The sequence below is a fragment of the Protopterus annectens genome, chromosome 8.part0 (assembly GCF_019279795.1).
Source record: "Protopterus annectens isolate FY-2018-M chromosome 8.part0, PAN1.0, whole genome shotgun sequence".
Classification (NCBI taxonomy): Eukaryota; Metazoa; Chordata; order Ceratodontiformes; family Protopteridae; genus Protopterus; species Protopterus annectens.
Genome location: NC_056741.1, coordinates 1,972,920,978 through 1,972,938,122, shown reverse-complemented (window position 1 = coordinate 1,972,938,122; position 17,145 = coordinate 1,972,920,978). Strand labels below are relative to the sequence as shown.

The following is a 17,145-nucleotide window of genomic DNA, read 5'->3' as shown; positions in this document are numbered from 1 at the left end:
TCTCCCTGTTTCTGTTTGCCTTGTGCCACAATAAACGAATCTGAGCACATTTGTCATTATATTTCTTGAAATTCACTTTTAGAAGGATTTCCAGAATGCATCAATTTCTAGTAAACTATCTAGAAGTTGTGTTTTTCTATGCTTTTCCTTAATAGAAAGCTGAAATTTAAAAGATACCCATATTGTAGAGAAGTAAGTTTCTGAATTGTTATTGTGCACATAAAAATCATTGCTGCTGGAAATTTGTTTTTTCATATAATTCAATATTTTCTCTTTTATCGAAACGTTTTCATTCTCTGTGCTGTTGAAAACCTACATTTTAGTAAAAACAGAAGAATGATCAGATAGAGAATATGGAAGAATCTCAACATTTTTTATAATATTATTAGATATAAAATTATGTAATTTGCCATATTTCCTATACTTTAATTGCAGATGGGTATTACATTTGTGTCTCCAACAGTCAAAATTGCATGATCAAAGAAGAAGTCCTTTGATTTCTTCCAGTTCCTAGCTTGCAGCAAACCTCTAGAATACAGTTTCCCACTAGAATAATATATTTCACATTCAATATGCTAAACCAGCAGACAATTTATTCAAAACAGTTCATACTTTAAGAAGGAAACATATGGTGTCCTAGCTTTTTTCTGTAAATTCTGAAAATGAACATTCACCAAAATAGTCATTGTCCCTCTCTATTTAAAAAAAATCTTGAAATTTGTACTCTGAAACTTGAACACTAACTACCAAACCTCTTGATTTATTATCAGATGAATTTAACAACACATCAACTCCTTTGTGTTAGTACAAAATGTTTTGTTTGAGCAAGATGAATTTCTTGTTAACAGGTTATATCACTTATTTTTTCAGCAGTTTAATGAGACTATAGCTAGGATTCAGAAACATTTGCTGCACTGGGGTCAGCAATTAATTCCATCACTGCTACTGCAGTTTTCTTTCCCTCATTACAGTCCTACTATGGGGATGAGTGAAATTACTAATTAACTACAGCCTGAGCAGTAGGTTTCCTTTGTTGTTAATTGATAATGAGCTCTGAGCCACATCATGTCCAAATCAGACTCCGCATGAGAATCACCACCATTGCAAAGGGCATGTTTCTGAATCTCATGGTATTTCTTTTTTGTTGTAGCTTATACCATTAATATCACTAATGTTAAAAAAACTACACTTATTGTCATCACTTAAATACTGATGAATATCACTACCCCTTAAAAAAAGACAGAAATACAAAAATTGAAACAGTCTGGAATCTTGAAGATATTTCCTGTTATTGCAGGTAATCAGGGCCATATAGTTATAGCTCAACATTTTGTTTGGGCTGCTTCCCCTGAAGATAAAAAAATAAATTGTAAGTCCTTTTAGAAAACCAAAAAAAAATGCCAGAAAAAAAAACCTCAAAGGAATTTATTTCTACCATAAAACACATGGAAAGGAGCTAAGTACTTTCCTAATCTATGCAGTCTCTGGTGAAAAATCTTGAAAGATATTAATAGGAATGTGATTATTAGGAATGTTTCTTCATTTTTGGGCTGCTTGGGGAAACTACATTTCTTTCAGTTGTTGAGTGGAATCAAATAATTATGGGACTCATCATGCCAGGTTTTTGAGTCCCCGTTCAATTAATAACATCCACACACAAGATTAAAATTCATTGATAGTCATCTCCTTTCACACACTTTGCACTATTTTGTTAACTGAGTATTATCTCAGTGTTCAGAGATTCCCAGTAATCTTATCTTAAACCTGTGAGCCTGCATTTCATAATTCAAAAGTACTTCAGGTAAATCCTTCACTTTTCCACTTACTACAGCAGTTATTTTTGTAAGTCAGACAACATTGTTAAACTTTGATTTAATAAAGATTGCTGTTTGGAAAGATGAGAGAACTCGTATTTAAGTTGTAGCAGATATTTTGGTGCATAGTTCATTCTCCCAAATAAACTAATGAATATCAGATCACTCCTACACAGAAGTCCTCTCCTATCAACTTCATAATTGTATCATACAACGGCACAATAATATCACCTGATTTTACCACCAAACTTCTTGGTGTCACAATTAATCATAAGCTTAACTTCGATTCACGTATTAACTTAACCATTAAATCAGTAAATAGAAAACTCGGCTCTCTCTGTAGGCTCAAACCCTTCCTTACACCTTCAGTCAGGACTACTATAGCACAGACACACCTGATCTCTACCCTTCTCTATGCCTCTCCTATTTTTACCAATCTGTCAAAATCCAATTTTAATAAACTGGCAACCTCATACAATAACATTGCTAGATTTGCCACAGGAGCTCCATTTCGTACCCACCATTGCATAAATCTTAAACAACTAGGTTGGCTAGAATTACAAAACCAGATGTTGCTTCAACAACTTACAATCACCCACAAGATCTTGTATCACCCCATGAATACTCCCATACTCTGCAACCTTATTAGCCCTTATAAAAAACTTACCCTTCACTCAGCTAACAAGCTACTAGTTGCCGCCCTTAAATCTCACAATAAATTTGGTGACTGCCTGTTTACTAACACTGTTGGTTTTAATTGGAACAAGCTTCCAAGTGAACTTACATCACTGATTTCGACACCCCTTTTCAAGAAGCAACTAAAAACCTTCCTTAATTCCCAATGGCTATGCCCATGTACTAATCCTGACTGACACTTTTTTGCCTCTTGCCTTACCACTGTTATAGGAGTATACCTTTTACTTTTATGCCTTTCTTCTCCTCTAGTTATACTTTTTTACTGATAAAGATAGCTTGTCTTAATAATAATAATAATAATAATAATAATAATAATAAAAAAAGAATAATTTTTGTGATCTGGGTGCATATCAAATGAGTTAACAAATACTGTCTTTTGTGTATCTTAACTATGCGTGTCACTCTCACATATTGTAGCAAAATCTGATGTAAAGGGGTTCCCCAGATTTATTCAATTTGTTTGATTTGTTTTTATATGTATAAGCTTTGCATACTTGCTAAATTGTATAACTTGGTAGTGGAGCTTTTTTCCCCGGGCCTCTACTGAAAATGGACATGTATCCAGCTAGACTAGCCAAATGTAAAATAAAATAAATAATAAATAAAATAAGATAGAACTGATAATATCAAGTTTAATAAAAGTTCAGGTAGCCCATTCACAAATAGCACCCTGGGCTGAAACATCACTTTACTTACCTACAAACATCTGTATTGAGTGATAAAAAGCACTTGTAGTCAATTCAGATAACAGATTTTGTTTAGCTCTTATAGATAAGTTATTTAGATTTCCAAATGAAAGGGTAAAAAGGTCACATAGACAAACCATTCAGGAAAAACTACAAGAAAGATCCAGCCAACTAGAGTCTTCACTGTGTAATAACTTAAACCTTCTGAGTGGAGGCTCATAGGATATATAAAAATATACCAGTGTTTCAACTCATGGGCATGATGAAGAGAGAAAAGAGTTTTTACAGAAAATTAATTTTCCCAAGATTGACGAGGATTCTCAGGGAGAATTGACTGCATGGATTACAGTTGATGAAGTTCTAGAGGCAATTAAGAAACTAAAGCCACATAAAGCCCCAGGACCAGATGGTATGACCTCTGAATTTTATAAATCTTTTAATGGGATTCTGAGCACCGTACTTTCACAGACCTTTAATTATATCATTTCGAATGGCAGCAATGATCTTCATTTTAATGCCTCAAGAACAATTCTGTTATTGAAAGAGAATAGTGATCCCAAAAATCCAGACAATTATAGGCCCATATCATTGTTGAATATTGATATGAAAATCATGACATCTATTCTAGCTAGCAGATTAAAAAAAATAATAAACTTGATAATATCAGAAGAACAGGCGGGGTTTATAGATGGGAGACAGACTACAGACAATACATTAACTCTTCATACTTTAATATCTTATGCAAAGTATAAAAATATGAACATATATGCTTTAATAATTGATGCTCAAAAAGCATTCGATAGAGTTAATTTGGCTTATTTATTTGAAACATTATCATATTTCAATATACCTCAGCTTTTTATTTCTATGTTAAGAAATTTATACAAGAATGCATACACTAGTTTATATATAAATCATGAATGTTCCAAAAGGATTCAAATTAAAATGGAACTTGACAGGGGTGCCCATTGTCTCCCATACTGTTTAATCTGTATTTGGAACCTTTATTTCTTCATATGAAACAAAAAGTTTTTTTATAATTCTCCTGTACTTCTTGGGATAAAGGTTAGGATGGCTGCTTTTGCAGATGATTTAAATATATACAGTACCACACCAGTGTCAGATACGGAAAAATACTAACAGCAATACAAACCTTTGAGAAAATTGCTAATTACAAACTAAATTTTAAAAAACCAAAATATTCCCTCTAAAGACACCTACACCTTTTTCAATGCTACCATTGATAGGACGAATAAGGACAGAAGAAAGAATAAAATATTTGGGGATTGACTTTTCAACTGAAAATAGAGAATTTTTTATCAACAATATTAAGGCAACTGGAGACCGAATAACAATGGATTTGAAAAGATGGAGTAAGTTGAAGCTACCGATGATGGCAACAGCAGCGATAATAAAAATGAACGTTCTCCCCAGAATGCTATATATTTTTAGAGCAGCACAACTTAAAATCACAAAATCCTTTTTCAAGCAATTTCAGATAGGACTGGGGAAATTTCTGTGGGAACCCAGAAAAACGAGAATATCCTATGAAAAACTGATGGCTCCTAAAACGTGTCAGGGTTGGATTTACCAGATTTTGAGATGTATTATACAGTGATTCAGGCCAATAGGATTTTAAGGGTGTCTTACTTGGATAGTGAAAATAGAAAATGGATACCCAAATGGGTACTGCTAAATTATAAACATATAAAAGGGAAGAGAATTAATGTTAAAGCTGTACCATTTTTGAATATAAAAACATTGAGTAAATATGAGTTAATGGAACACATCAAGGTATGGGCAGTGGCGACTCAAACTCTGTTTGCCTCCTTGAACCTTTTAAAATATATGATGATGTTTCAACCGTTTGATGGAAATCCTAATATAACTATTGGTAATCAACTGATAGACTTAAAGAAATATCCATTTATTAAGGAATTAACTGTAAGGGATTTATACCTTCCTAGGAGTAGCAGTACATGATATCTTAAAAGAGATGAATCTTCCCATCTCTTATTTAATTATAATGAGGCAGTTAAAAGATTTGGCCATAAATTATTTTACCAGTTCTGAAATAAAAAAGAGGAACTAGTTATTTCAGGTCATCTGTGGGAAGCATTGCAACAAGATAGAAAATATATATCCTCAGCGTATAAAATGGCAAAAGAGAGAAAATATAATAATCATATTCTGTTATCCAAATACTGGAGAGAGAAATTGCCATCCCTAGACGACAGTAAAATAGTAGAGGCGTTTAACTTAACATTAAAATCCGTATCACTTCAAAAACTGGTCTTTACTCAATTGATGATATTTAACAATGCATATTATACCCATCTTACACTTCATAAATTTGATTCAAAAAAGTCACCTAAATGTCCACAGTGTGTAGATCAGACAGCAGACCTGTTACACATGTTCTGGAGTTGCAAGTGCATTTATAAATTATGGAATTCTTTAAAGTTACAACTACAAAAAATGGGTTACCAAAACTCAACACTCTCCTGGGAATTTCTGATTTTACATATTCCACCGGAGAATTTGGACAAAACAAAAAAGATTGTAATTATGAATATTAGTTTACTAATGAAATTATATATAGCCACAAATTGGTTGAACCCAGCACAGGTGTCGTGGCAAAATTTCAGGCTGTTAGCGATTAAGCATATATTAGCGTACAAATTGTTAATTAGAAATAATAAGAAAAGTATAAACAGCACAAAAATTTGGGAACAAATCTTTAATATTATTTTGGCGTAGCGGTTCCTATCCACTTTCCGTCAGGACATTCTGTATGTGTACCAACACATTCTTGGATTAGATAGAAAATGTAGAAATAATACAAATTATTGGCTTGAGTTGGTTTATAATTGTCTATTGTAGATGCTTTTATGTTTAATTTTTTGTGATTTTAATTTCCTGTACTTGGTTAAAATGATATTTATTCTTAATGTATTATAGGGAAATTCAAAATGGAACTAAAACATTGGAAGCAATATTGTACATAATATAAATAGTGTGTGAAATGTATAATGGTTTGGCAAAACAATAAAAATGAGTATTGAAAAAAAAGAAAATATACCAGTGTTTCAGCTGCACGGCTTCTCAATGCCCATGACATTTTACATCAATGCATAACTAAGTCATATTAGGTTAACATTTTGTATAAAGAACTTTGTTTGGTTATGCAAATCAAACAGAGCAGTAAAGTTCCTTCCCTCTGACATACATCAGCATCATTCATAGATGGGCCCCCCTAACACTACAAGAATGAATTAAATTTGGTAACTGGGAGGGTGGGCTGGCTTCAGACCCTTTTCAATGATGCAAGCCATCTGGTAGTTACAAGAGAAGATACAAACAAAAGTGGCATTTCAACAAAAATGTCGGCATTAGGTAATGAAAGTATAAACTGATAAGATTATAATCTCTTATTTAACATAATGCAAATGTGCAAATTAACACAGGAATTTCAATAAAGTTAAGAGATGACTACATTGTGCATAACTAGATTAAATGGCAGCTGTAAGTTAACATCAATGGAAAGCATAGTGAATGCAGAAGCATAACAGATAGAGTATGAGAACTTTAGGCATTGAAAACAGCGAGAGAGAGAGAGAGAGAGAGAGAGAGGATACCCATGTTTATGGGGAAAATAGGAGAATGAGGGAGGAAAGAAATCTAGAGATCAGAAAACGCAGCATCTAAGGCACAAATTAGTGAAGATGAATGAGAAAGAGGTGAAGAGAAAGTAATGTGGTTGAAGAGATAAAACGAATTATGGAGAAAAGAAGATGGATTTCATATTTCTGATGTTATTTGCATGTCAACCTCATTACTATGGAAATAGCATGTCATCAGCCTGCACCCAGCTTGCAGCCTTAGCACAAACACTTTTGATGGCTATAGCATGTCAGCCTAATTTTTAATCCATTTCAGAGAGCTTGTAGGTTGGATGCAACATAACAGAGGGTTGGTTTGGTCTTCATCACATCAGATCCACATTTACGTGTCATTCACTACCTGGCTCTAGATTACTTTTGTCAGTATGAGGGTTAATTTGCTTCAGCCAAATTTGTATGAGATATATCCAAATTCCAATATTTTTAATGTATGTATTAAGAAAGTTACTCATGACAACTACAATGAACATAGAAAGTCTGATATTCTTAGGTAATTACCAGGCGAGCTTCCCTTTTGTGCAATTTTATCCCTATCCAGTTTCCCTTTTAGTGCTTGAATTAACCTATTCCATGCCCATTCCATGGTCGATAATTCTATATTACTCCTGGTGAGAATAACTAGGATCATACCATAGATAATTTGAGGGGACCCATGCATGGCATAAAGCACTTAGGAACTGCCTCGGTCCATTGTTAGAATAGGAGGCAGTCCTATTATATATATATATTTTTTTTTTTTTTTGTTTTCCATCCATAGATCCAAGTTGCACTTGAATATGGACAGGGATGAGCTTTGTTTTACATGGATAGGGAGTCTGTTCCAGAGAATGTAACATCTCTGCCAGGATTGTGAGACTCACCACTGAAATAATAGGCTGTTTGATACCCGACCAAAACAAAATGACAATAGATAAGAGAAAAAAAACAAAGTTTGCATAACATGAAGAATGGGGATAAGAAATATCACTTGGCAGTTGTGTCATTAGGTTACAAGAAAAAAAAGAATTTTTAGAAGAGATCTTTAAGGAAGAAAAGGAGGCACAACACAAGCAATGAAGAGTTAAGATAAAGAGTACTTTAGGGAAGATCTTTTTTCCTGAAGGGTGGAAAATACATGATGTGCACTTTCAGTAGAATTGTTGTGTAAGAAAAACGGAGAAGGAATAATTTAATCCTAGCTATAAGAAACTGAGACCCAGTATAAGGTTTGCATCATGCAGAAAGTAAAGAACTGGGAGAAGTTAAAAGACTTTCTTGCTATCATTGTCTGGATTTTAAATGCATAGAGCTAATGTCTATTTCAGGACAGTATCACAGACTATTAATATTTTACTTTTTTTTCATTTTTTTTTTTTGTTTCACAGTTGACGACATCATCTTGATACCAGAGAGCAATTCCTCCAGCGTAACAGAAACATCAAATGCAGTCTTTATTAACAAAGGGGACTGGGTACTCACTGGAATTAATGTTTCAGGCCACAATGTTTCTTTTAATAGTTTAAACATAAGTCAAATACAATATAGGGTAAGCAGCACAAAACTTACATGTAGAATATTGATGCTAACGTTTTCAAAACAACCTGCAGCATAGCTAAGCAGTTTATTTTAACATTTCCTTAAATAATTTTGTATGGTACTGTGACATCAGATTGTGCTCATGTTATTTCTAATACTTATGTAAATAACTGTTTATTTTATTCGTGTCTCCTGTTCAGTTAATTTCATGACCTAAGTTTATAAACTCATTGCATTCAAAGAGACAAGTTTAGCCTTGGATTAAAAAAACAAGCTTCAAAAATGTTTATCATTGTTAAGCCATTATCTGTGAACCTATGTGAAAGATCTTGGAATATAAAGTAGTATCTTTATAATGTTAATACTAAAGCAGCTGAAAGTTTTGGAAAACTAGGGAAGTGCATTTTAAGGGATAATAATAGTTGTCTGGCATTTTTTTTTTTTTTTTTGCTATGAGACTTAACTTTCATTAATACTTGTTAATCTTTTATATTATAGTGCAAATAAAGCAAACTGTTAACTGTAAATGTTAACTGCAGTTTGTCCTATTTTTGAACCAGGACAGTATTTTTCAAAGGCATTCAAATCAGAGGAAATATTTCTACTAAAATGAAACAGCGCAGTTTCTCCAAGTTCATATGACACACAGTGATAATAAAGTAATTAACAGCAGCCATGGAAAGCATGTGTATATTTTCAGCAGGCACTCCAGACTGGCTGAATTTTAATCAAAAAGTGCATTGTACCTTATTTTGTTACAGTATAACCAAGAAAGTTTGTTTCATTTCATTTAAAAAAAAATATTATACCACAGCTAATTTATGTCCTAAGAAGAGAACCTTCAGATGCCAAAAATGTTGTTTCTAGTCAATACTCTTTCATATAATACATCACATGAAACCTTAGCAAAACAGAAGTACAATAATAAAACCAGAAGCTACTCATATTCTTTGAATGAGGGTCAACTACATTTTGGGTTATGTGCATGTCATAAAATATATGGAAAGCACTCAAACTGTACGACTTGGCCTGGTGGCGCTATCTTTTTTAGGATAATTTATAGCATTCCAGCCTCCTCTCTCCCTGTCTCTCTCTCTCTCTCTCTCTCTCTCTATATATATATATATATATATATAAATGGTTCCCTATCAGAAGCCTGAAACACTATAAGCCTGAAAATCAAAATCCTGAAACCAAAAGCCTGAAAACTCAAAATCCTGAAAACCCAAAATCCTGAAACTCAAAATCCTGAAAACACAAAATAGACATACTGACGTCATTGTGGCTTTGCTATTGTTAGCCCTGTGGTGTTAGGTCATGCGTTGGGTTCAGGTAAGTGTGTGGTTGGTTTTATGTTAGGGTTAGGGGCGGTATAAGTGAGTTAGGGTTAGGGCGCAGGTTAGGCATGTATGCAATAGTGACAAAAATTAGGGTTAGGGGCGGTTTAAGTGAGTTAGGGTTAGGGCGCGGGTTAGGTGAGTGTGTGATAGTGATGGACCTTAGGGTTAGGGTTAAGGTCAGTCGGTAGATATTAGTGTGTTTGTATTGGCATATTAGCATTATTTGTGTTTTCAGGATTTTGAGTTTCAGGATTTTGGGTTTTCAGGATTTTGAGTTTTCAGGCTTTTGGTTTCAGGATTTTGATTTTCAGGCTTATAGTGTTTCAGGCTTCTGATAGGGAACTATATATATATATATATATATATATATATATCTGTATGTGTCTATTTTTTTTTAATTTAGGGAACAAGCTGAATATTGAGGCAATAAACTGCACATGTCCTCACCATGCTGATGTTTGTATAGCCTATTGCCACTGCAAGCATGTAATAGTTTCCTTGGTGTTCAATATCGAAATCAATTGTATTAGGTTTAAACTACCTTTTCATTAACATGACAAACCCATATTTATTCTTGTATAAATATAATCCTAGTCATAGTTGTATTAACTTTATTTCACTGGTCAGATACCATATGTGTTTATTGGACAACATCAAACTGAGCCTTAGGTTTGTAATTAAAAAAAATACTTCCAGTTATCAAGTACTTGTACCCCTTTCCAGTTCCAAGTCTCAATAGTAAAAGGCATTTATTTTTGTCAATGTGGTATATCTGGCTAAAAATATAAGAAATTGATATAACACGTATGTTACTTTTGACAAAATAGCATGGAAAATCCAAAAATGACCTCTGGCAAATAGATACAAAAAATAAACATCCAAAGCTTCATTAAAACCAGAGGAAAGTCAGCAACTCAAATTTGCTTTCAAAATATTTAATAAATAAAATATAATACAAACAACATATAAAATACAAACCAATGTCTGTTTTTATTTTTATATATTAAAATGTTCAAAAGTATATTTGAGCTGCAGAGTTTCCTCAGTTTTTTGGTGAAGCTTTGCTTGCTTGTTATGGACAAAAACGTAAATACTGAAGTAGATTATTACTAGTAGACTAACAACCACTCTCTCCAATCTCACACCCTCAGTCCTAAATGCTTACACTAAGAAAAAGTCAAAAAGCATGTGAACTATTTCTAAATTGCATCCTCATTGACAGAAATTGTTTTTCTTTATGTATGAGCTATGGCTACATTTAAAGACATCATCAGCTGTACTGGTCAAAATCAGTATCTCCTAAATACCTACAACCATCTGCATGTACTGCTCCACTCCTCTATAAAAGTAAAAAGAGAAAATGTAAATCCGGTTGTGCTATAGGACACTATAGAACATGCGTGACTCTTAGCACACTATAAAACAGACAAATAATTAGAAAATGCCATTCCTAGAGAGATTATATATATATATATATATATATATATATATATATATATATATAAAACTAAAATATTGGAAGTCAGCTAATAAAGTTTAAAATGACAAGAAAGAAAGACAACAGTGAGGAATTTATTAAGCTACATTAGCCAATTTGTGAAAGCTTATTGTCCATTAATATTAAAGAAAACAAAACATCTGTTATTCTATATTACATACCTTACGAAAAACATGGAAATGTCTGTAGAATTTTGTCGATTTAATGAAAAATACTAGATACCTTTTTAAGTTATATTATTATATTATGAGTTATACAATAATGAGGGTGCACTCTACTCCTGAACAAGGCATCAAACACTATCTTAGTGGCATATTTCTTTTCCCGAGATTAAACCTATCTATTTATCAGACTATATGCTGCCAGACCGAGATCCTGCAGCAATCCTGAGGTTTGATTCCCACATCCACCATTTGCATACTGTGTGACTCTGAGCAAATCACAGATATTGCTCCCAGGTCACCTCTGAAAATGAATTATGTGTCCACTCTGTTAACCTGGTTAATTTTTTTTTTCTTTGTTATTCAGTATTTTAAAAGCAAGAATGACCCAGTCCAGCTGGCTTCTCTACAGATAATATAAACATTTCAGATGGTTTGTCTAAAATTATTTTAAAACTGCTGAATTCTATTTTGCTCCATAGAATCTCTGACCCCTACTCAATCCATTCAAAAACTACTCTGATTCATAAATCTAAAACATATTTGCTTGATCCATCAAATTATAGGTCCATAGCCATTATCAAACTAGATAGCAAATGCTGTGCTAGTATATTAGCTAACTGCTTCAGAAATACTTTTATCTTAAATGGTTTTCTCTTATCATTAGGCCTTCTCTACGCTAGATAAGTTGCATTTCAGATAATAACCTTATACTTTTCGAATACTTTAAAATTGTCATAGATCACATATGTTTGCACTTGCAATAGATGCAACCATTGGAACACACACACACACACACACACACACACATATATATATATATATATATATATATATATATATGTACACCCCACTTATACCTGTACATGAATGTGCAATCGGCATTGAAAAATACACAAAGTTGTATCTAAATTGATCGATCTAGAAAGATCAAACTTCAAAATAACAACAAAAAAAGACACCCTCTGCTACTTAAATAGACAAATTCCAAGATCAGATAATAGTGTGCAAAGGATAAATTCGCAATTCCTGCAGTACCATGACCCAATCATATGAGTATTCATTCCCTTGGGACAGCATTATAGACATTTCATATTCCAAATGTTTGACCAAAGGGCTAAATCATGTTTATATATATATATATATATATATATATATATATATATATATATATATGTGTGTGTGTGTGTGTGTGTGTGTGTGTGTGTGTGTGTGTGTGTGTGTGTGTGTGTGTGTATGTGTATATGCATTTCAATTAGGAACAGCATATGCTAACTTGAGGGAATGATTTGTGTGTAAAAAAAAACAAAACAAAAAAACAAGCACTCATGTTAGCGAACATTCTTCCTAATGGAGTTTCTGTTGTAGTCTTTTGAATGGGGTTGTGGTACAGCAAACTAAGAGAATTTGCCCTTACCCCGCTATTTGCGATATCAGAGTTAGTATATATAACTAGCAGGGGGTGGGGGTGGAGCTTGCGCCATGCAAAATAATAGAAATTATACAATGATGGCTCATTTTTATTCAAAAACTTGCATGCTGATTAGACATCCCAACAATGTGTCCATTGTAAATCAAGAAAAGAAAGTCCGGCCACTGAAATACAAAGCGGACAAACTTTCTATCAGCATATGCTCACAGGACAAGAAAATATGAGAAAAATCAGGTATAGTCTGCAAAAATAAATAATCAGAAATCTACCTGATTTTCCTTGTATTTTTGCTGTCCTTCATAAAATCTTGATCAAAGAATGAAAAAAAAAGCAACAGAGATTGTGTCTTCTCTGTTGCTTTCTCTATACTGCACTAATGTACTGTGCAAGGGTGAGAATGTAAGTCCCATATGCATGCGCAAGAAATCAGAAAAGGATGAATAATGCAGAACACTACATCACTGTTTTTTTTTAGCATTCACTCATATGAGCTTTTGTTCTCAACTGTTTTGTTTAGAAGTTTGCTCACATGAGTGTTTGCTGTTTCATGAGACACTCGTATACCTAGTGAATGATATAAGGTTTAATAGGTACATCATTTATTAGTTAATCAATAATAATCTCATAAGAATGTATCAGAGACCTTCTTTAGGTCCTAAAACACAATGTTGGCAGGACAACCATTTTCTTTCTTTTTTTAAAATATTTGACACTTGTGCCTGCCATCCATAAAACCCTCTCTCAGTCTCTCAGCCCATTTATTCCTTCATCAGGTGATAGACATCTGAAATGGGTTGTCATTCAGGCAGCCATCATAGATAGTTTGAAGATTTTTATTGTTTTCTCCCTGGCATAATCCCATGCACCTGGTGAGGTGCTGAGGGGTATTCAGTGGACTAACTGCAGAGGATATCCCCTGACTTCTACAAGGCTCTGTCACTGTGTACTATGGACCCAGGCTAGGGAAACAAAACTTCTGTAAGCAACCATATAGGCGCTGGCAGTTCCACAGCTTAGAGTAATTGACACCTAGCACCATTAGTAGCATACATTGGTAGATCAGGTAGTTGTAATCTCCTCTGTGAAAATCCTACGAGCTGCTTCCTCCTAGTCCATCTGGGTGGGGAAAGATTCACATAGATATTCCATGAGGAGTTTTTGCAGCTGTTGAGGAAAGGTAATAGTGCACATACCTGGTAATCATCTACATAAAAAGATGAATTTAGGTAGACAAAACAGGAAAGGAAGTTGTATCCTTCTCAAGTTCATAAACCTATCCCTAAAAGCTGATAACAAATGTTGCACATTCATAGCAAGTTAATTCTCAAAATTATGAAATATGTAAACACCCACATATATTCACATTCAGGCACTGCAATGGAAGGTTTAATTTTATTAAGTAGAACTCCTATCATTCCATTTGAGCCAGGTGTGCTATCCAGTTTGACAGTGGCCAGTGCATTACTAAATAGTATAGTAGAAACATGCGACCATGAAGCTGATTCTAAATCAGAGAAGAACATTTTACAGCTAAACCTACATCAGCTGGTAGTACCATATACATTAAAAAAAAATAGCTATCCCTCATCTTTAATGCTGTAGGATTTGCACTTAACTTCAATAATGACTCCATTTTGGATGCTCTTGGTATTAACATGCTTGAAAAACATTTCTGTTTTGTCAGTGGTGACTGAGTACAAAAGAGTCAGTTGTTATGGCAGCAAACAGGGAAAATCAGAAGAAAATCAAACTATATCTCAGTGTTGAATTGTTAGGGTTAAAATATCATGCAACCTCTTACACTGTCAGCTCAGCAGCACCCTCCACCCCAGAAGATTCTTTAAAAAATATATGGGTAAAATACAGATGTCTGATGGAAAACAAAACTCAGGAATAACAGATAGAGTAAAAACATGGTTAGTGAAGATCTCAGCCCTTTTTGAGATCAAGAGCTTTAAAACTAATTTCTGGGTCAGATAATGAGCATGATGAGCAGAACCATAGCTAGGTCATGTAGTGCCATGTGATGCATTCCGTACTGCAACCCCCCCCCCCAACTTGAAGTTGAAGAGAAAAAAGGCCTTTCACAAAGATGAAGACCAAAAGGGGAGCTGTTCTCATCTCAAACTCAAGCAAACTGCTACAAATGTAACAAGCAGCTTGCTACAGTTGTCACCACACACTAAGCACTTCAGCACTACAGTCATGACCACAAATGCAGTTTCAGCATTCATTTATGAAGCTGCAGTAATTTTGCAATACTGCACTTCCAAATGTTTGCCAACTGTCAGTCATGCTGTCAGTCATGCCCTTTAACAGCTCGTGCCCTCTAGTTACAGTTCTGATGATGAGTGTTCCCCAAACATACCTTTCAACTGTCTATATTTTCACAGAATGTCCAGATTTTTGACTCATATTTTTGGTCTGTTCCTCATAAAATTTGTGGTTTTCTGACAAATGACTGAGGATTGAAATCGCAAAATAATGGCATACATTTGAATTTCAGACTTCATAGCCTTCAAAAAAAGCATGCTGACACAAATCCTGTTATTCTAGCAACTTTCAAGTTTATAAGAGCAATATATAAAATCTGTGCCTATTTTTGGGCCTTTGGCCCCTATTATTTTATGCATTGTCCAGATTTCTTGTGCTATGAAGTTGAGAGGTATGTCCCTAACACTTGTCAAAAGATGGGAGCAGTCAATGGTAAAATACTTGTACATGGCATATTAAGAAGAAATGTGCTCTGAAAACTGCATGCTTATTATACTGAAGAGTGGATCCTCAGAGAGACAGGAGTTAAGACATTTGTTATTGAAAGTGCTGATTACATAAACATTTTGGCAAATATGTGTCCTGAAAACAGTACAAGAAGTGTGGCTTTTGGTGCTGTTTGGAGGTAGTTGAGGAGATAGATGAATCAAGCACAGCCTGCTGCATCCTGCAGCCTTGACATTTTACGGGAGAGGTTATTAGCTCCTGAATGGCTGTCCTTGGTAGGAAGAAGAATTTATCCAACAAGAATTTAGGCAAACTAAGACTATCACTGCCAGTTTGCTGCAACAGCAGATTCAGGATCAAAGTCTGGAGTGACAGAATGATCAGTAGATGTTCACCTATCAGATGCCATCACCAAGAGGCTTGTCAACTAACACCTATTTGTTTGTTTGGCCTGTTGCCTTAATGAGGCCAGCTGTCTGTGTGTATATCACACAGACACCCTGTATATCACTTAACTACCTAAACTATGAAGGGAGGGCCTCCTTCAGATGTACAACTTCTGGCTGGGACACCAAATATTGCAAAGATCATGTCTAAGACAATGATCATTACCTGCACTGATGTGGCTGTTAACAGTTTCTGTTGTAGACAGACTGTAAAAATCATTGATAACATTTATCCAGGCTGCTCTGAATAGTTCAGATGACAGGTGGTGTTCAGGTATGACTACTTCTGATGCTTTATGCATGGAGAAAACAATAAGTGCTTAAATATTGAAAACCTTTGCAGACGTTGCAACAACTAGTGACTCTGCCACCCATAGATATGAGTATTCTAGCCATGTAAGCTGAAGTTTTGCATACCAGCCAGCATGGGAGTAGTTAAGTCCTGTATGAAGTTGATATGACAAGGCTGCTTACATGTATGGAAAATATCTATTAAAGCTGATGTTGGTTAAATAAACTAAATACTGGATTACCTGTAGCATAGAGAAGGTTAATGTATTGTTCTTGACTGGCATTGAACTCTTATTATGCAAATTTAATAATTTGTTATTTTTCAGATTAGCATTCGGAGGATCCCAATAAATCACCTTATCAACCTTATAGTACCAGCATGCTTTCTTGTGCTTGTGGACATTGCCAGTATGTTTATTCCCATGGATGGAGGTGAAAGGCTTGGATTTAAGATTACAGTAGTGCTTGGATTCTCTGTGCTTCTCCTAATTCTGAATGATTTACTCCCCGCATCGGCTGATCCTCCAATATTAGGTAAGTCCTGTATATTTGTTGGATTACACGCTTGACATTTTTATGCCAATGACACCCAGTTCTACCATTCCTTCTTTTAGGGCAATATGACATAGTTGTATTCACTCTCTGACAACTTGCAGTCCCTTCATCATTGGCTGACATCTTAACTGGAGATGTTAAACACATCCAGAACTGAGGCTATGGTACTTCATTCAGCCTTGATGGATTCTGATGCCGTGCTACTTCCATCTCTTCTCTTTTATGTTGGCAATAAACTTGAGTTTAACTCTAAATTCCATATCTTAGGAACATTGTTGACAACCAGCTGATATTTACAGATCCAGGC

General features: G+C 34.4%; 1 protein-coding gene across 3 annotated transcripts in view; it reads left to right on the top strand.

Moving 5' to 3' along the window:
- The window catches only part of LOC122809774 (5-hydroxytryptamine receptor 3A-like), a 402,161-nt gene that overhangs the window by 287,462 nt on the left and 97,554 nt on the right, over positions 1-17,145 (top strand). For all 3 annotated transcript variants that reach the window (XM_044081508.1, XM_044081509.1, XM_044081510.1), the window contains 2 exons: positions 8,244-8,404; positions 16,610-16,817. In XM_044081508.1, the coding sequence (XP_043937443.1) occupies positions 8,244-8,404; positions 16,610-16,817 (369 nt within the window). The remainder of the gene's footprint in view (positions 1-8,243; positions 8,405-16,609; positions 16,818-17,145) is intronic.